The 20,536-nt window shown below is 30.1% G+C and overlaps 4 protein-coding genes across 4 annotated transcripts in view; 2 read left to right on the top strand and 2 right to left on the bottom strand.

Annotated features, from left to right (window-relative positions):
- The first annotated feature begins 2,741 nt into the window (after window positions 1-2,741).
- Taf9 (TBP-associated factor 9) lies at window positions 2,742-3,771 on the top strand. Its single transcript, XM_065498255.1, has 3 exons — window positions 2,742-2,942; window positions 3,003-3,139; window positions 3,199-3,771. Exons 1-3 carry the CDS (start codon window positions 2,786-2,788, stop codon window positions 3,709-3,711), a joined length of 807 nt encoding a protein of 268 aa, XP_065354327.1. The 5' UTR covers window positions 2,742-2,785; the 3' UTR covers window positions 3,712-3,771.
- Window positions 3,772-3,889: 118 nt separating this feature from the next.
- On the bottom strand, window positions 3,890-5,395 carry LOC135948802 (replication factor C subunit 4). Its single transcript, XM_065498254.1, has 3 exons — window positions 5,229-5,395; window positions 4,289-5,156; window positions 3,890-4,226 (listed from the first exon to the last, which is right to left on the bottom strand). The coding sequence occupies exons 1-3, from the start codon at window positions 5,345-5,347 to the stop codon at window positions 4,134-4,136; spliced, it is 1,080 nt and encodes a 359-aa protein (XP_065354326.1). The 5' UTR covers window positions 5,348-5,395; the 3' UTR covers window positions 3,890-4,133.
- A 1,367-nt stretch (window positions 5,396-6,762) lies between these two features.
- On the top strand, window positions 6,763-8,330 carry Syx18 (syntaxin 18). The gene is made up of 2 exons (XM_065501043.1): window positions 6,763-7,782; window positions 7,846-8,330. The coding sequence occupies exons 1-2, from the start codon at window positions 6,847-6,849 to the stop codon at window positions 8,032-8,034; spliced, it is 1,125 nt and encodes a 374-aa protein (XP_065357115.1). The 5' UTR covers window positions 6,763-6,846; the 3' UTR covers window positions 8,035-8,330.
- Window positions 8,331-13,116: 4,786 nt separating this feature from the next.
- Window positions 13,117-20,536, bottom strand: part of mld (molting defective) — a 61,645-nt gene continuing 54,225 nt past the window's right edge. Inside the window, exons 4-6 of the mRNA XM_065500929.1 lie at window positions 20,237-20,374; window positions 15,964-16,749; window positions 13,117-13,597 (exon numbers count right to left, since the gene is read on the bottom strand). Of these exons, the coding sequence (XP_065357001.1) occupies window positions 13,347-13,597; window positions 15,964-16,749; window positions 20,237-20,374 (1,175 nt within the window). The 3' untranslated portion in view covers window positions 13,117-13,346. The remainder of the gene's footprint in view (window positions 13,598-15,963; window positions 16,750-20,236; window positions 20,375-20,536) is intronic.

The raw sequence follows: 20,536 nt of genomic DNA, 5'->3' as shown, positions 1-20,536 counted from the left end.
CGCTGAGGTGGGTCAACGTATTTCCACATATCTTTGTCCATATATGTTTTACTGATTTTTTCAAACATTTTTCAGAAACTAGAAACATTAATAATAAATTTCGTATCCTTAAAGGTCCTTTTATTTTGGCTCTATCGCACTTAAAATTCAGTTGATGAAAAAAATTCAAGTATTTGTCTTAAATTGGTGGCCACCACTGTATGTATGTTCCCTTCTCACAAAGGTGAAGGATATAAAAACGGTGGTAATTTCCTTTAAATAAACCGTATATTTAAAAATTGTAACAACTCTTTATTCAAATTTACACAACAACAGTCTAAATTTGTAATAAATTTAAATAAATCTAAATTTTTAGGGCAAAACATTTTTTTAAATTTATTTTTACTTTTTTTTGTTTTTAATTTAAAAACAAAAATATAATTTAAATTTATTTGTGGAAAAAAAATTATTTTTTGGTGAAAAAAAAGTTGGGGTAAAAAATATTTTTCCGATTTTGACCAATTGTAGGTCCGACTTACTTTGGCCTTATATACGCCGTTGCAAAGGGCTTTGAAATATCTATTATTGGTTATTCCATATTGTCTATATTAATGAGTTATTAATTCTGATATAGATAAAAAATAGGTAAAAAATCGAGGTTGTCCTGGTTTTTTCCTTATACAGTGACGGACAATACAATAGAATCACTACATATGAATTCGATTAAAGCGGTAAAACTACACAATTTGATTTCAAAATTTAAAATTTGTTCATTATATATTAATGCTCATAACGTAAACAATAAATAGAAAAAAATAAAATAAAAAAATAACACATTCTTATGTTAAAAACGATGTCAAATCTAAAAGACTAAATAAAATATGCGACATTCAAATAGAATCAATCAATCTTAAAATGATTAAAAATAAAAAATCATCATAAGAATTCGTTGTTTTCTTAATATTTTGTAGCATATCAATTATTTCTAATAACAGCATCAAATCTTTTGGGGATTGAATTTAACAAACTTTCGCATGTAGATCGGGAAATTGCATACCATATTTTCTGAATTTTCTGCCAAAGTTCTTCCTTGATTTTCAATTTTTCAGGTCCGAGTTTGTCTTTTACTATTTTCCATAGGATTTAAGTCTGGTTATTGAGACGGCCATTCCATAACATGAATTTTGTTATATAAAAACCATTTTTTGGCAAGACCTGACGTGTGCTTTGGGTCATTATCTTGCTGGAAAAGCCATTTTAAGGGCATATTCCATTCTGCATGTGGCTTTATAACATTCTCCAAAATATTTACATACAAGTGCTTATCCATATTTTCTTTAATCCAATAAATTGGACCAACGCAATACCAAGAAAAGCATCCCCATATAATAATATTTCCCCAACCATGTTTAAACGTTTTTGGTTTTTGCCATTTTTTGGACGTCTAACCCATGTCTTATCATCACTACCAATTAAATTAATGGTCGTTTCGTCCGTCCACAACACATTTTGCCACTTTTTTATATTTTCTGGCCCACACCAATCCTTATGATTGCTCCTGGTTTTAAATGAAATTTTGGTAGTGATTCTATTGTAATGTCCGTCACTGTCTCTCAGTAATTTGTGGACCGATTGTGTCGATTAAAAATAACATCCGAGCCGGAAGAATTCCCCATATATTGGAGTATGAATCATGCTATGGAAAATTGATTTCAACATATACCGCAATAAAATTTGAAATCTCTATTTTTAGAGTCCGTACATGTTAAAATAACAAGTTATGTATCTTTTCAAATAACCAGTTTGGTAGGTAGTAAGGTAATTGAATATATGTATATATAAACGATATACGAATCCCATGCGTTGACTACTTTGGACCAGCTATCGGAGTCTCATTGTTATCTAAAATGGTCAATTGAACCCCTGCTTAGGACATGCACGTGGTAAAATAACTAAAACATTCTCATCACATAGGTTATTAACAACTGAGTTAGGACTTTAAAAGGATTTCCTGTCTATTCGTATTTATCTAAGACACACAATTAAAAAAACTTTTTTTTGGAACACCAAAAAAATGTAGCTAATGTACTTATCATCTAATTACTTACTTTTTTTATTGATCGATTCATATACAGTGTACTTAGTTCGTATTGCACTCTAACTTAACGTTGTTTTTATTTTAATTCAATAGTTTATTTGATGTTTTTTAATTTGCAAGAAAAACTCTGATAAATCTCTAGATTTACATTTATAAAATCCCGAATCCCGGTATTTAAAATTCCTTTTTCGTTTGGCAACCCAATATACATAACTTTGCATTAACACTTTTTTTTATAAAAACTTTGTTATATTAGCTATTCATTCTTTAACACAAACATTTAACTAACGACTGGCCTTTTGAAAACTAATTTTTTATATGACACGGATACATAAAAAAACTTCATTTATAAGAAAACTGCAAAATTCACACGTATATACATTAAATTCTTATTTTTCTTGACAATTTTATTAGACGTAGCTTTTTATATCCTTCCTTAACAAATCTATAAAAATAACTAATAAATCCCGCCTAAATATTGACAGATAATTTGTACAATTTTTGTTCCGTTACAAAAATGTACAACAATTTCACAGCAATTAACTTTTATATATATCTGACATGCTTTACTTATGACATTACTAATCTATTACAATTTATTACTGTCAACTAATAGCAAGAACAAGCATACACAATTTTTTTGTTTTGTTTATAGTGTGAGAAAAATCAAACAAATTTTAGCAAAATTAAAGCGATAATAATGCAATAATGTCTACCGAAAAGGAGAAATTAGAAAAAACTAAAATAAATACACAAGTTAAACATGTGCCCAAAGATGCTCAGGTTATAATGTCCATATTGAAGGATTTGGGCATACAGGAATATGAGCCCAGAGTGATCAACCAATTGCTGGAGTTCACCTATCGTAAGTGGGAAGAAATTTATTTACATAAAATAGTATTTTAAATATGTTTTTTATAAAAAGGTTATGTGACCTGTATATTGGATGATGCCAAAGTATTTGCAAATCATGCTCGCAAAAAAACCATTGATTTGGATGATGTTAAATTGGCTACAGAAGTGGTATTGGATAAGGCGTTCACTTGTCCGCCACCAAGACATGTAAGTAATGTTATAAAAATGTAAGGGGTTATAAATTAAGTTGTTTTCTGTTTGCCTAGATTATATCCAAATTAGCAGACGTACGCAATGCCATGCCTTTGCCACCAATTAAACCCCACTGTGGTTTGCGGCTACCACCCGATCGTTATTGTTTGTCTGCCTGCAATTATAAGCTACGTGCTGCAACTCAGTCAAAAAAAATGACGAAATCCGCTTTGGAGTCGAGATCTACCATAAAAACACAAATAAAATCGGCTGGCGGTGCAAGTTCGGCTGGCGCTTCCAAACGCCAGACAGTGTTAACACCCAAAACTCAAGTTGTTACTATACCTAAACCAGTTATTAAATTTACCACCACTGCCAAGACTGTAGCGGTAGATAGTAAACAGGGCATTATCGCTATGGGCGCTAGTCAGGATTCCAGTGGCGATGTTAAAATGGAAATTGATTCGGATACAGCTGCTGTGGGTATTATATCGACTGGATCTTCGGGATTGACTGGTTCCGCAGGCAGTAGCGGTGGAGGCGTCAAGAGAGAACGCGATGAGGATGATTTTGAAGTGGTTCCTTAAGATTGAATTTTCATCAATATTTTTCTTTAATAAAAAAATTTTCAAAAAATACCTTTTAACTTATTTTTTTCGAGCCTTCTGCGGGGAAGTTATTTTATCTCTATGGTATATCAGAAAGGAAATTTGCAAAATAATTGTTCCCTTAATAGTCGGACCTGGTTAGAAAAACAATATTGAGTTTTATTTTTTATTTTTATTTAAAAAAACTTAACAATAAGTTGTAGCATACATTTAATTGATTTTCATATTAACGTTTGAAAATTGGACCAAATTACAGCATAGACATTCATATATGTTAAAGATAATACCAGAGATTTTATGAATTCTACACAATTTTAGTATTAACACTCCAATTTATTCTTTACATAAGTATTTTCTTAAAAATTATGATGGGAAAAGCATTTTGCAAGCAAGACTTGTATTTACTTTCCTTGCAAAGCCAATATAATGGCACAACCCAAATCCATAATTTGTAAATACTCTGAGCCACCATCTTGCAAGCGGAAGGAACATTCCTGTTAAAAAAACAAACATTAATAAATAAAAAATCAAGACATAAAACCAACAAATAACTCACCCCCAGCTTATCGCATATATGAGCCTTTTGCATGTCCGTCAAAGTTTCACATCTTAATATATATTCGTTAAACTGCTCCAACATTTGACCAATACTATAAGCCTCATAGGCAATATTGCGCACGAAATCCTCCAACTTTGTATAGTTACCCGAACGGCATACTTCTAAATATTCTTGCAGATAAGAGTTGGGTATAATGCCAGACATTTCCATTAAATCACTACATTCAATCTTGTGTTGGGCCCCCTTCAAACGGTAGCAAGACTGCAGCGTGGTAATGGCACGTCTCATATCACCACCCGATATGTCAACTATGGCTTTGTAGGCGTCTTCTTCAATAGTAACACCCTCCAGCTGGCAAATATGCCTAAGGCGTTCAATAATTTGAGTTTCTCCCAAAGACTTAAAACGAAATTTGGTACATCTGGAGGTGATGGGTTCAATGATGCGCGAAACATAGTTGCACACCAAACAGAATCTAGTGCTACGACTCTGCTTTTCCATAGTTCTTCTTAAAGCCGCCTGGGCGGCATGGGTCATGGAGTCCGCCTCATCGAGTATGATAATTTTGAAGGGTGGACAAGGGCGGCCATCTGGTCTTGTGCCACTCGCCGTGAGTTGGGCAAAATTTTTAATTTTTGTTCTCACCACATTAATGCCTCTCTCATCGGATGCATTCAACTCTAAAATTCTTTCGCGAAACATGTCGCCAAAAATTTGTCTGGCAGCTGCAAGAATAGTACTAGTTTTTCCGGTACCGGGTGGACCATACAACAGCATATTTGGTAAATCAGATCCCTCCACACATTTACGTAGCACAGCTACCACCTCACCTTGTTCCACTACATCGTCAACACTTTTAGGGCGGCTGTAAAATAATTAAATGTGTAATTATTAAAAGCTTTATGGCAAAAACATGCTTAACATTGGTTTAGCTTACTATTTTTCTACCCAGGGTGCTGGTGGTTTTCGCCGTTCACCCGATTGTTGCCCTGTAGAAGTGCTAGCTTGACTCCTATCGGTTGTGGTAGTTTTGCCAGTTTTAAGGAATGCCTGCATGTTGCAAATATTTAATTAAGAATTTTTAAAAGAAAATTTCGCAAATTCGATTAATTTGTTTACAAAAATAAATGGCGGGTTTTTGACAGCCAGTGATGATATCTAGCGATTTTTAAGCTAGGTTGGCGAGGAAACGAGCATTTTCAGCGTTTTTTGTCGTTTCACTTTCAAACAGTGTTGCCAAGTCTAGGGAAAATTCTATTATTGTAGGTATTTTTGCATGAATTTTAAGTGTAGGCTAAAAGGAACAGATTTTAGCTTAAATCTAGTTTATGCAAGCTTGATGTATAAATTCCAGAATTTTAGAACCAATAAAACATTTTGTTTGGTTGGCGGCCCATACTTTCGACTTGTGGACCTCGAATCTTTGATTATACAATTTAGTATCTATTGAATGTTTGTTATCCGATATGGGTATCATTAGAAAGCTTATGGAAAACCCTTTTAAATGGCAATTTCGTTCCACAACTCTGTTTTTTATTTTCAAAATTAAGAATAAAAAAGAACAAGTCTGTACTCAAATTTGACGAATTTTCTTCTCCTTAAACCAACCTTACCTCTGATATCAACAAACGCTATCAATAACAAATAAAAGTATATTAAAATTATGGTTTCCCTGAATCAATCATCACTTTGGAAACATTTGAACCTACTTAGTCCCCTTTTACAATGCAGAAATTGAAAGGCAGACATTTTTCTCATTCTCTTTTGAACTAAAATAAACCTGTGTAAAACACACTCTACCTCTTCAACCCCTCGCCCACAAACTTCGTCTGTCTTCCTTTCAATTTCTGCATTGTAAAAGGGGTCTAAACATTTTCCAAAACAGCTTCTGGCAACACTGCTTCCAAAGAGATTTTTTAATCCCATTTAATTTTTATATGATTTAAAACTACTAAATTATTATTAAAATTATTTATAAAACTCTTTAAATATGAATTAAAATAGATTTAGCACTTTTCTAACGGTTTCACATTCTGATCTGAACATGTTAAGAACCTTTTGGGTATCAATCAAACGTGAATGTTGATTTACCGTAAAGAAGCATTACTTTTAGGAAAATGTAAACATAAAAAACTGTTATTTTAAAATAACAAACCTTTTCCAACTTTGAGGATTTTTTTGCAAAAATATGAAAAAAGTATAAAATATAAATGTTGCGACATAAATATTTTTAATTTTAAAGAATATTTTAAACGTTTACAAACTATTTTACAAGACTACACTGTAACAAAAAGTAGATATTTTAATTATTTTATGTTAACTTAACATTATGATGTTACCTAATTTCCATCGCTTTACAACACTGTCATATACTACCACCCAGCTGTTCAGTCGGTTGTCAAAATTGATTGAAAATCTGTTTTTTTTAGTGATGTGTCAACAATTCAACAAAAGTTTATAGTTTCCTTTAAAATTCCTTTATACCTAAAGGATTTTTAAGAAATTCCATTTACAACACATTATTCTAGGGCTAAATAATAACAACAGCATAAAAAATGGATATAACACATTTGTTTAAGGCCGGAGTTATGACGGTGAAGCTGCAGCGCAAAGGAGAATTGGATCCCAAACGAATATTGCCCAAATCTTCCGCAAACTCGAATGGTCAAAGGGATGAATTTGCCAAGCAGGCCAAGGAGGTGTGCAATAAAATCACTACTTTGCGCAATGTTTTAATAGAAAATCGTTCGGCTTACATGAAAATTGGACAACATTTGAAAAGTGCTGCACAAATGACCGATCAACAGAGGGATCTTATTGACCGGGAATCGGAAAAGTTTGTTACATTCTACACCCAATACCTAGGACAAATGCGTAATGATTGGAAAAAGTCCAAGAGAAAGCCTCAACAACGCCAGCACATAGAAGCGGTAATAGAGCTATTGTCGTCATATTTAAAGGCTGTGCAAAATATTTATTTGGAACAGAAAAAGTATCGTGTACAACATGAGCTGGAAACATATCGTTTACTTAAGCTGGCCTCAGATAAAAAGAAAATCCCTGTCAGGCCGGTAGGGGAAGAGAGGTCACGAAAGACCTCCACTGTCTCATCAACATCAAGTAAGGACTTGCAAGTAGATCATGAAATGTCGACAAATAATGATATTGCAGAGGGCTGGGATTTAGACGATGATGATATAACAGCTCCCAGCTCAACCAATAGAATAGGAGAAGAATCTCCAACTCTGCGCAATACATCAGCTTCAGTTGTTGCAGATTCAAAGGCTCAAGTAGCCTTGGACGAAGACATGCAAAAATCTCAACAACTGGTAGATGAAGCGGAGAAATCCCTCAGTCCCGAAGATGTGCAAATGTTTGAGGAGGAAAATGTACAACTGTATCATGAGTTGCAGGGTCTGTCCGAGGAAGTAGAGGCTATAGAAAAGAATGTTGTGGACATAGCTACATTACAAGACATATTTACGGAAAAGGTAATAAAAAGATTTTAAACATTTAAATGAAATTTAAATTAATATTAAATTCTTAATTAACAGGTTACTTTGCAACAACACAATATCGATCGTATTGTTAATGCGGTAGTGGGTGCAACGGAAAATGTTAAAGATGCAAATGAACAAATCAAACAGGCCATACAACGTAATGCTGGTCTACGTGTTTGGTCCTTATTTTTCCTATTAGTAATGTCGTTTGCCTTGCTATTTTTGGATTGGTACTATGATTAAGAAGAATTTACTGCTATATTGGGTGAAAACAAACCTACTGTATAGTTTTTAATAATTGTTGCAGTCTATGTTTACGTGAGCATAAAATTTTTATGACATTTATATGTGTGTTTTTCGTTTTTGATACTGCTTTAGCTTTTTAAGTAAATGGAAATGTACTATGTAATAATTATTAACAATGTTGTTTTGAAAATATTCCTTTTTTTATAAATAGATAAAAAAAAATATACATAAAAATATATAACGAAATAATAAAAATATGCCCATTACGATTTAAGGCAAATTTAATTGATTAACATGATCAGGGTTTTCTTTATTGCATTCGTATACAAAATTAGAAAATTTGCGCGAGATTTACCGAATTTTTTGAAGATGATGAAAAATAATTGTTATTTTTATTCAGACAAATTTAGCTCCATTTTTAAATAAGATAACTTTTTGAGTATTTTGCTTTAAAGCCTAAAGCTAATATTTAGTCTACTGTTGGAAATAGGAAGTATTTCAATAATACGAATTTATTTGTATTATTTACTAGTTGACGACCACAGTGGCAGGATAAAACAAAGTTTTTAAATTACTACTCTCAAACCGATGTTGAACCTATTATTATAGACGCTCAAAATTAAATATGGCATAACGTTATTGAAATAAATGAGACCTAAAAAATTAGCATTTATTGAAAATAGAATATTAGAATTTTAAAAAAATTTACTTGTTAATTTGCAGGGACCGTAACAATTATGAAATATTTGTTAGACTTTGATTTTTATTTTTTTTTGTAAGGATTATTTGTCAGATTCTGATTTATATTTTTTTTTCTCAGAAATATTTGTCAGACTTCGATTTTTATTTTTTCTCAGAAATATTTATTTTTTTGTCAGAAATATTTATCAGACTTCATTTACATATTTGTCAGACTTTTACATATATTCGGGTGTTTTGAACTGAATAATACAAAATATGCGCCATTCCTTAGTTTTTCATATAGTTTTATCAGTTTTAAAAAAAGTCAATAATTTTTTGTTTGAGAATGTTTTTTCGTTGTAAACGTCATAATGAAAATTCATGTTTTCTCGTATATTTGACAAGTAAAAATTTGAGTTAAATACAGATTAGAAAGATATTAATATTTACTATTTTAATCAGGTTCTATTTCTGAAAATTTATTGAAGAAATAGTAAAATGTCGTTAAACATTCTAAGCCGTTTTTCTCGAAACGACTTTTTTTGAATTATGACGTTGTAGCAGCAAATGAGCGATATGTAAATAAAACTCAATAATTAATTTTTATATCTGCTAAAAAAACTAAAATAGTCTGACAAAAAATAAAAAATATTTCTAACAAAAAAAAAATAAAAATCAATGTCTGAAAAAAATAATAAAAATCATTAAATAGAAAGCATGTTATTTTATGAAACTATAGTTGAAAACGATCAAAATGGTATGATTGACTTGACTCTGTGATATTTTCTTGTGATGACTTTTTTCAAGAATAATTGAAAAAATAATTGTTATTTTTGATCCTTGTTAATTTTTATTCTCTATTTTGAAGTGCAATGAAGAAAATATGATTAATAGCTGTTATATGTATGCCACATTTAATTTTAACCGGTGTTTTCGTTAATGACTTACAGTGCAATCAACCTTTGTATTTTCTATACATTGAAGTATAGCTGGCATTTTTAAAAATAACTTTTACCAAACGTTGAAGCCAATACTGAGCTTCGAATTAATTAATTAAATTTGAGCTTATTTGACTAAAATCTTAATTCGGAATTATTAAATGTCCGCCATTCATTCCTCTATCAGCCCAATTATGAATAAAAAATTCCGCGGGAGTTTGTTCCCCGAGAATTTTTTCCCATTGAAGCTTCATCACATTTTCTTAATTCAATTCTAATACAAATGAATAGAAAAAAAATTACTTAAGCCTTTTTGCAATAGATATGAGTTAAAATATTTTTTTTGGTTTTAATCATTTACAAAATGAATAGAAAAAAAATTTACTTAAGCTTTTGTAATAGATTTGAGTTGAAGAAATATTTAATCATTCAATGCATTTCTAAAGCTATTTTGTAACGGATTTGAATTCAACAAAATTTTAAGTATTCAATAATGAATTTATTCTAGAAATGAATTCAATACATTTGAAGTAGTTACAAAGGAATTAAGCTTATGAATTAATTCATAATGAATTATTTAACGGAATGGTTAAGTGATAAAAATTATTTTGATTTTGCTGATGTCAGCCTGTGACACGCTTTCAAATATTGTTGATTTGCTGTTCTATTTCAAAGCATAAAATTTTATTAAAATTTAAAAACGTTCAACTGACGTGTTTTTCGAAAACGGCGTGGGAAATAAAGAGTGAGCGAAAAAAACTTATACAAACTTGTATAAAAAATTCTCAAAAATACTTAAATTTATTCAAATATGTATTGTACAAATTCAAACGCTGTGTTACTCGACCGCGTACAGGAGAGGGCGAAGGTGCTTATCGGTGACATTAGGGTATCAATGGAACATCGTAGCAATGTTGGTTGTGTTTCACCATTCTACCGATACTACAATGGAATGAGATCGGCTGAAATTAGGAACTTGTTCCCGAAATCCGTAATTATTACGCAATACACGTTCTTCGGCAAGGGTTTATCAATTCGTTGTCGACTAGACAGATGATCGCACGATCGCGTTATTTATACGCACTGTCCGTATATGAAATGAGTTTCCTGCTGAAGTTTTGTTAAATACCTTACTTTACTTTATTTTTAAAGAAACACAAATATTTAATTGGTTTATATGTACATGTTTATTATTTATTATTTTCATTAATTTTATTAGAAAACTATATACTCGTATATATATTTTACATATTTTTCTCCCAGCTAAAGAGTTTTGTATTATAACAATATCTATATATTTACATTTATAAATATATAAAAAAGATAAAAAAGATAAACTTATGACTACCAATTAAAATTAAGATTCACATTTTTGAGTAGAACAAAAACTAAATTAAATTAACAAATGCAAGAAACTGGGTTTTAAAAACAAAAAATTGCTAGAATGTTTGTACAAAAATTATGAAAAAGAAGGGAAATTTTTATAAGAATTGTGGCTTTAAATATTACAATAAATGAAATGAATTTACATAAACTTAAAATAACTAAATATGTTTTTAGTTTTCGGGCTAAAACTTGCAATTCTTGCAAGTATTCATAGAAATTGTGTAAAAAGAGCAGTAAAAATTAAGGGCCAGATTCAGAAACCCGCAAGGAAACAATTTTCAATTTTTTGTATGAAAAACACTCAAAAATTATTTAAAAACTGAGTGATTTTCATACAAAAATTTGAAAATTGTTTTACTTTCGTGCATAGAGTCATAGAGAATAGAAACATAGAGTAACATAGAGCGAAACTAGAAAATAAAACTGTAAATAATCACACACACGAGTGTAGTTTTTGTTTTCAGATAGTTTTTTCTACCACTTAGGTTTCTGACATCTGAGTTAGGTATTTGACAGGAGAGTTTCCACTCTATGTTTATTCTCTGCGATTTCGTGTTTCTGAATCAGGCTCTAAACAAATTGTATTCATTGGATTCATTTGTTTTGCCAATTTTTTAAAAACAATATAAATGTGTTTGGAAATGTTTCACTGCCTGGCATCTTGTGTTTAGTTTGTACTGATCAACAGATGCAAATGCTTTTTGAGGCGCTAAAAATAAATAATAATTTAATTTCCGATGATTTCATATGATGCTCGTTTATTTCCGCATTATATTTTTAATGCGGGGCCTATTTTGTAATTCTTTTTTATTTTATTTGGTCTTTAAAGTTTGTTGGCGGAGTACAAACGACTCACAAATTGCTAGGTTATCTCAAAGCGATTAAAGTAAGTCCCTAGTCGACCTATATCTTCATATAGGAAGCTGGAACGCTTGAAGTTTGTTATAAATGGTATATATGGTAATTCACCAATTTACGATATGAGTTATAAATGGCACTGCGCCAGTGCCGATGAGTTTGTATGATCTCCACCAGGATTTATTCAGCCCAGTTATGAATAAAAAATTCTCCGGGAGTTTTTTCCCATTGAATTTGAATAGGAAAAATGGGAAAAGGGAAAAAACTCTTGGGGAATTTTTATTCAGAATTGGGCTGATTATTTATTAAAAGACGAGCGGTTAGTGTAAACGACGTAGAGCCGAAACCCTTATACGAAGCCTTATGTGTCGATTATGGATGGCAACCGAACTTCAGTTGCCTAAATGGTATTACAGATGGCAACTAGCAGCTACCATTTCTGTTGCCAAACTGGCAACCGAACTTCAGTCCTTTGGCAACGTAACTGAAGTTCGGTTGCCATCCATAAACGACCCATTACATCACTCACGCTCCAAACGAGACGCAAAATTGTTGAAGCCAAAAAACGAAAACGAGCCAGAGTGCCCTCAAGAAGTAAAGATATTCATAATCAGCACAGAGCTACTTTGCTACTGTATTTTTTAATTAGATTCCAAAGAAAACATTTTCGAAATACTATAAGTTGTACAAATTCGAACAAATTTCTTTTCGAAACGAGTTACAATATATAACCCCCCCCCCATTTTCAGTATTCTTCTTCAACAATTACAAATTTTTCAAGTATTTCGATTTTTCAATTAAAATTTCTAACAGATTTCTGTAATTTACATTCATTTTTAATAAACTTTTTATACTATCTATTTATTATTTTCTATATTTCTATTATTATTATTGTTAAAACCCAGTTCTTTAAAACTAAAAAAATAAAACTTTAACACTTCAAGTATAAGCTGCAGATTTTCTACAAAAAAAGTAAAACAAAATACTAAAATTCAAAACTAAATTGTAACCAAACAAAAATTAAAATAATCTCAATACAATTAGCAGTTGCATAGAAACTTAAATTATTAAAAAGATCATAAAGTATGCTTTACAACTTAATATAAAGACTTAAAACTATTTAATTAAATTAAGTTTACAAAATAAAACTCTTTTTTGAAAGGGAGTAAAGTAAAGGAATAGGGAGTCTCACAAGAGTTATTTGTAATTTAAGAGATTTCTTTGCTCTACAATTTATTATCATTATTTTTATTTATATCACGGCAACCTTTTCCTTTTTTTAATTGCTTATAATACAAATTAATTTTTTTTTTTACTTAAATTCTATTTAAAAAATGTTTTACACTTTGAAAATATATGTATTTTGTGCTCTTTGCAAAAAAAAAGAAAAAATTAGGTGTAAGAAGAATATGCACAAGTTTTAAATGAGAAAAAAATCAAAAAATTTTATGTGGCAAGTCCTGAGACAATAGTATTTTCTAAAGCAGCATTGTTGTTGTTGGTGGAAGCAGTAGTTTCGTCTTCACCGGATGTTGTAGTTTGTAAATTTATATTTTGTTCATTTGTTATTGTTGTGGATGTTGATATTGTTTTTGTTGTCATTGTATCTAAATATATGCGGGAAGACAATTGTGTTGTTGTTGTCGATGACGACGACGACGATGATGCTTCTGATGATGCAGTTGCTGCTGTGGCAGCTGAAATAGAAAAAAACACATATAAAATATGATTATTAGTATTTGTTTGTTCTTAGTTTTCATAATAATATTCTAGACTATTTTTAGAAATCAGGGCTGTTGTAAAGTGCTTAGAATATGACGATAAATTACACAAATGTTTGGGTTCAAAAGACTTTTAAATTTTTATTCAAAAAAGAGAAAAACTCTTTATTTCCCCAATATTTTTTTATTAGTAAAATGAAAAGATTTGTAACTTAATTTTTTTTTTAAAAAAAAGTTAATTATCTTAGCCCCCTTCAGCTTGAACTATAGAGCAAAGTGTTGGTAAAAAATGTTTGATAAATTAAATAAGATGATATTTGACTATTTGGAACAAGAGGCCCCTAAATTGTCGATGTCAAAACGAGGGAATCCAACAAAATACAGAATCACTAAAAGTGCCAGACAATATTTGAAAAATGAAACCTAAGTTTCCATTGTTTTTTCGATACCATTTTTAGAATTTAATTAAGTTTTTTTGTTTTACGCCGTCAGCAGATAAAGTGCAAACAGTTTCTTTAATCTAGTTCGAAACTGTTGACGGCGTAAAACGTCAACGGCTTACATAAATTTCATAAGACTTTTTTTTGGATTCTGGTCTATAAATAAAATATTTACAAAAGTTTCTATAGTATTGCCAACCAATCCTGTCTGGAACATTGGTAAGGTCACTACGTTGAACAAGGCGTGACTGTGTTTTAAAACCCGAAGCGGTTAGAAGATCGTTAGATAAATGACTGATATATGTGCTAGTGATGAGCTTCTGGCAGCCATTTGCATCTTACTAGGTGCTGTTGCTGACTCAACAGGGCCATTAAAAGTAGCTGATAGCAGTTAGCTTAGTGCTAAGGAGACGTATTGGAGTGGTGGCATTCGTGATATACTGGTTGTTGCACTTAGCTTTCGGTAGAGGTTTATTGTGTGTGGAGTCATAACCATAGACTTTGACTTTTATCGTTTGGGAGTTTTTGAATATTCTCCAGGGCTTTGCTGATTGACTAGCTAGATATAGTGGCAGGGTTTAGATAGCCAGAGCTCTCGAGCAAGGGAGTTGTGCATTGATCTGTGCAGTCAATGTACGAGAAGTTGCATGGATTCAAACCAATGTTAAGACCACCGTGAGGTTAGGCCTTTGAGGCTGGTACCCACGTTAATCTTAGACACGTTGTATTATCAACCACTGTATATCCGGCATTTATGGAATAAACTTATTTCAATATTTATTTAATTTCAGTAAATTTTATTGTTTGTTTCAAAAGAAGTATTTTCCCCATAAACTTTAAAAATTGGTTTTATAACCTCAAATTGATAATATAATATTTTACAATATTCTTGCTAAAATTGTTAAATTATTAAAATTTTAAGAAAGAACTACAAAATCGTATTTAAGTTTTCTTATTTTAATTATATTTAAAATTGTGTTTATAACCTCAAATTAAAATTTTGAACAAATTGTCAAATTATTAAAAATTTAAGAAAATACCTCTAAAACAATAATCATATATGTGATTTTAAACACATTAGGAAATCAAATCATCCATTCTATTTAAACAACTTTCCCTTTCTAACGATTTTCCGCATTCTACAGCTCTGATTAACAATAAACCCAACAAACAAAAAGTCAAACGTTCAATAAATAAGTTTAATTTCATTTCAACACACTTTTGAATACAATTTGAAAAAAACTTGATTGAACCCGATAAGCACAAAACTATAGAGAAGAAATACACATAGAGCGGAAACTAGAATAAACTCAAACAAACAAATTACTCTAAATAATCACACATACGAGTGTTGTTTTTGGTTTCAGATAGTTTTATTTACTAATACATTATCATCACTTAAGATTTTGACAACTGAGTTAGGTTAAAAAACCATTATTAAAAAATTGGTAAAATAAATTTTTGGCCCTAATTCAAAAACTTTGTTTTTTATGAATATGACTCAGTTTTCAAATAATTTTTGAGTGTTTTTCACACAAATATTTTAAAATTACTTTTTGGAGGTGTAAATATAGATAGAGCGGAAACTAGAAAAAAACTCAAACAAAAAAATTACTCAAAATAATTACATGTACGATTAAGTTTTTGTCAATTGAGTTAGGTCTATGACAGGAGAGTTTGCGCTCTATGTATATTTCTCTATGGTCAGGCCCTTAATATCGTGTTTATGAATAGGGCTTTAAAAGCTTATAAAATCATTTTCAAACATTTGAATAATAATTTAATTTTAATTAAACAACCTAAATGTTTGCTGGGAATTTACAATTGCAAAATAAAAGACTGAAACACAAAAAAAAACAAAAAAATAAAATGGAAATCACAATGAATTTTCTCTACCCCTACCTTCTTCTCCATATTGATGATGTTCTTCGGCATGAGCCTTCATGGCACTTTCCGTGCCAAACTGTTTGCCACACTCTTCACACGAATTCGGCTTTTCGAATTTATGCACCGTCAGTTTGTGCAACGTCAATTGGGAGGGTCTCGGAAAACGCACTTGACATATGTTGCACTCATAGGGCCGACCCTCAGCATCGTGTGTTTCCATGTGCCGTTGCAATGCATTGCGCATACGAAAACCACGTTTGCATATCGTACACACTAAGGCCGTTGATGTGGCAGCCGTGTTGATTGTTGTTTGTGTGGCACCATGTGCCATGTGATGATGTTTACGCAAAGCTATTTCATTTGTAAATGATTCCTCGCACAATAGACAATTATGACTGCCGCGTAATGAACGCTCCACCATAATTTGTTCGGCAGGGCCTCCTGCACCACCACCGCTACCACCATCACCCGCTAAAACATCGTCCGTACTATTGTGGTCTAGGTTGTCATTGTTGCCCATGTTATTGTTAAACGAGGACGATGATGGGGATGTGGCAAAGTGTGGTGATATTTCGGATAATTGGCGTTTACGAAAGTGTCGTAATGTTGTGGTTGAATCTGGTTCGGTTTGTTCTGGCGATGGTATTGTAACATGTTGATATTGATGATGATAATTATGTTGATTATTATTAACACTTTCACTTCCTGTATATTGTTGTTGCGCACTGTTGTTTTCTGCTTGTGTATCGTTGCTGTTGGTTTGATCACAATTTTTGTTGGAACCACAGCAATCATCATTATCTGTAAAGTAAATAACAAAAAAAGTAAGGCATATTTATTAGCTGACATTAAGAATTATGAGATTTTATTTGGTGTATTTATGTATGATTTTTTCCAAGGGGATGATAGAGTAAACTGACTAGAAGTCCGCTACTGTGAGTAATATTTATAAAAATTATAATGAAATTAATTAATGCTTTACATGACTGCTAAGGTCATTTATAAACACATCATTCCGTTTGTAATTTCTTCCAATTTAAATTTTTTTTAATAAAATTTTTTAGATCTTAAATACATCAATATATCGGTAATAATCTCGATTAGGTTTCTATTAAAATTCGGAAAAATCGTTGCATAAATCTCTGAGATATGATAAAAAAATTATACACAGCTAACAAATTTCCTTTACCCCTTGTCTATACTTGACAAATATTTATCATAACAATTTATGACGTTTGTTGTCAAGACAAAGTTGTCTGAGTAAAAGCACTAACAATTTTGTCATAACAAAGCAATAATACTAATAAATGTAGACTATACCTGATTATTTCTTATTTTGACAACCATTTGGACGTTTATCATGATAAAAATTTATCAGGTATAGACAGGGGGTTATTAAAATCAGCTACATTTTATTTAAACTACATTTTATTTAGAAAAGAACACAAAGAAGGGTAAAAAGGAAGAAAACTCCACTACAGACCTATTCTTTTTGTTTTTTTTTTTATAAAAAAATTGTGTTTTACTAAAAACACGGAAATTGAAAATTAAATTTTCTTTAAATTATACTAAGGTGAAGGGTATTTAAGATTCGTTGGAGCAGGAAATACCACTCTTATTTATTAGACTTTTGTTTTTTTGCTCTTATTAATGCTTCTATATCTGTTTGTGGGATGGATTATTTTGTTTGGTTTTGAATGCATCTTTGGCAGAGTTTAAATATAATATTGCGGAAGTATTTAATATGTGTCGATTTATATTTGGATTTCCTGTTTTAGTAATGTACTAAATGAAGTGGAAAATTTGATTTTATTGTGCACCTAAGACAGTTTCTATTCTGTTCCATACAGATATATCAGATATCAGATAGGAAATCAAACAAAATGTTTGCACATTTTATAAAACATCGAACATTTTTTTATATTAAAAGCATAAATGCAGCTTTATTTTATGAATTTGTTTCAAAATCCTGGAAAAGTTTTTGTTAGCAACCAAGAAGTTAATGAAATTTTAAAAAATGTATAACATGACGTATGATTAATATTAATTAGGACTTTTTAAATAATTTTTAGTATAACTCGGAATATTCAAACAATAACAAATTAAAGAATCCAAATTCTTATAAAATATTAACATTTAACACGTTTATCTTAAGAAAATGGCCAAATTAAAGTTAGAAAAAAATTTTAAAATTAATTTTTTTGAACAAACAAAATAATTTCATTAATTTATAAAATGTTATTAAATTTTTTTTATATATGAAAAGCGTAATTGTAGCTATATTTTATGAATCTGCTACAAAAATCTGGAAATACTTTGTTTTATACATTATAGATTTAAGAAAATGGCAAAATTAAAGTTAGAAATTAAATTAAAATAGAAACAAAATAATTTAATTAATTTGTAATTCTATTATAAGGTTATTCATTTAAAAAAAAATTAAAAATTAGACTCTGATTTTTTTACACTTTTACACAACAAAAACTTGAACAAAATTCCACAAAAAAAAATATTTTTTTTTTGATTTTTTTCTTGTTTTTGTTTTTAAAAAGTGTAAAAAATCAGAGTGTAATTTTGCATTTTTTTAAATGAATACCCTCAATATTATAGATTAAAATCTTAAATTAAATTCGTTTTAAATCTTTTAATTTTTTCCGTTTGTTTCAAAGAATTTAAAGAAAATGTTAAATTTGTCTAACATGAAGTATGATTAATATTTATTAGGACTTTTTCAAGAATTTTTAGCACAACTCCTAAAATGTTGAAAAGATTTTGAAAATTTCAATGGCTAATAAATTAAAGAATTTTGACTTTTATTAAATATTGATGTTTTATAAATCATATCTTACTGTAATGCTAAAAATTTTAGTTTGAAATCAAAATTTTTAAAATTAATTTGTTTAAAAACAAAATGATTTTATTAATTTGTAATATTAAATATTAGAATTATAAATAAATCTTTATTTTCTACATTTGCATCAAAAATCGTTGAATTTCCAAGAATTTTACGAAAATGTTAAATTTGTGTAACATGACGTATGATTAATATTAATTAGATTTAAAAAAATTCAATTGATAATACATAATTTAAAACAAATTAATTCTTATTAATATAACTCCATGTCTATACTTGACAAATATTTATCATAACAATTAATGACGTTTGTTGTCAAGACAAAGTTGTCTGAGCAAAAGCACTAACAATTTTGTCATAACGAAGCAATAATACTAATAAATGGAGACTATACCTGATAATTTTTTTTATCTAGACAACCATTTTGAAGTTTATCATGATACAAATTTATCACATATAAACAGGGGGTAAGAGTACGAAAGGGAAAATATATTCTTCATTGAAAGAAAATACGGATGAAAATTTCACAGTCGTTTTAATTTTTTTTTTGGTGAACATTTTCAAAAAACAATCAAGTCGTATTAGATCAGATTTACATTTGTACGGAAAAAAAGCAAATATGGAAAGTTTCCACTGCATTACCAGTCACTGCCACTCGGCCATTTGTAGGCCGATTTTCGTGATTTAAAATAATATCTGAACCAGTAAGATATTTAAAGGCTTCGGACCACATTCTCACCACTTTGAGTTCCTTCTTTGACTGGGAAGTTTTCGATAAATGTCCTTTTTTTTAAATTTTTTTAAAAAGTTTTTTCCAATTTTTTTTTTAATTTTTAAATTTTTTTTTAAAAAAAATGTTTGATGAAAAAAAATTCGGGGTAAAAAATATTTTTTCCCGATTTTGACCCATTGTAGGTCCAACTTACTATAGCCTAATATACACGTTGCAATGGACTTTGAAATATCTATCATTAGATATCGATCTTGTCTATATTAATGACTTAGTAATCCAGATATAGATCAAAAATAGGCGAAAAGTCGAGGTTGTCACGGTTTTTTCCTTATATCTCAGCCATTTGTGGGCCGATTTTGACGAATTTGAATAGCAAACGAACCGGAAGATGTAAGTTATTTAGGGGATTAGGAAAGTTGATTTCAGCATACAGACGGACATGTCTATATCGACTTCGCTATCTATAACGATCCAGAATATATATACTTTGTGGGGTCGCTAATGAAAAATGTAGAAATTACAAACGGAATGACAAACTTAGTATATATATCCTTGCCACTCATGGTGAAGGGTATAAAAATATAATTAAAATCATTTTCAAAACATCTAAAGTATCATAAACTAATGGATCGGGATATAAAAACTCTCCTTTAGAAGATCTCTAGTATAAGTTATATTTTAAATGGAAAAAAATAACTTACCATTCTTACAATCAGGACTACATAATTTACGAGGATGTTGCTGCTGTTGTATTCCTGTCGTGTCTGATAATATTTCCACTTCTGGCATAGATTGAGAAGTTTGTATATCAGCACTACCATCCAAAGAAAGATCAATGGCTGTTAAAACAACAAAATAGAGAAAAAAGATAAGTAAACCAATAGCAAATAACTAAACAGACTTGTTAAAGTATTGTTTGAATTTTATTTTTAAATAAAGTAAAATAAAGCCTTAAAATTCATACTTTTGCAACTCTGTTATTTAACAAAGAAAAGTGAAAA

Source organism: Calliphora vicina, chromosome 1 (genome assembly GCF_958450345.1).
Source record: "Calliphora vicina chromosome 1, idCalVici1.1, whole genome shotgun sequence".
Classification (NCBI taxonomy): domain Eukaryota; kingdom Metazoa; phylum Arthropoda; class Insecta; order Diptera; family Calliphoridae; genus Calliphora; species Calliphora vicina.
This window is presented reverse-complemented; position numbering and strand designations above follow the sequence as displayed.

What these genes read in the sequence shown, in the direction of transcription:
- Taf9 (XM_065498255.1), top strand. Translation starts at nt 2,786, where the DNA reads ATGTCTACCGAAAAGGAGAAATTAGAAAAAACTAAAATAAATACACAA. An exon ending in ATTGCTGGAGTTCACCTATC is followed by an intron (nt 2,943 to 3,002) that starts GTAAGTGGGAAG and finishes TTTTATAAAAAG; the next exon opens with GTTATGTGACCTGTATATTG. An exon ending in CTTGTCCGCCACCAAGACAT is followed by an intron (nt 3,140 to 3,198) that starts GTAAGTAATGTT and finishes CTGTTTGCCTAG; the next exon opens with ATTATATCCAAATTAGCAGA.
- LOC135948802 (XM_065498254.1), bottom strand. Translation starts at nt 5,347, where the DNA reads ATGCAGGCATTCCTTAAAACTGGCAAAACTACCACAACCGATAGGAGT. An exon ending in GCACCCTGGGTAGAAAAATA is followed by an intron (nt 5,157 to 5,228) that starts GTAAGCTAAACC and finishes ATTATTTTACAG; the next exon opens with CCGCCCTAAAAGTGTTGACG. An exon ending in ATATATGCGATAAGCTGGGG is followed by an intron (nt 4,227 to 4,288) that starts GTGAGTTATTTG and finishes TTTTTTTAACAG; the next exon opens with GAATGTTCCTTCCGCTTGCA.
- Syx18 (XM_065501043.1), top strand. Translation starts at nt 6,847, where the DNA reads ATGGATATAACACATTTGTTTAAGGCCGGAGTTATGACGGTGAAGCTG. An exon ending in AAGACATATTTACGGAAAAG is followed by an intron (nt 7,783 to 7,845) that starts GTAATAAAAAGA and finishes CTTAATTAACAG; the next exon opens with GTTACTTTGCAACAACACAA.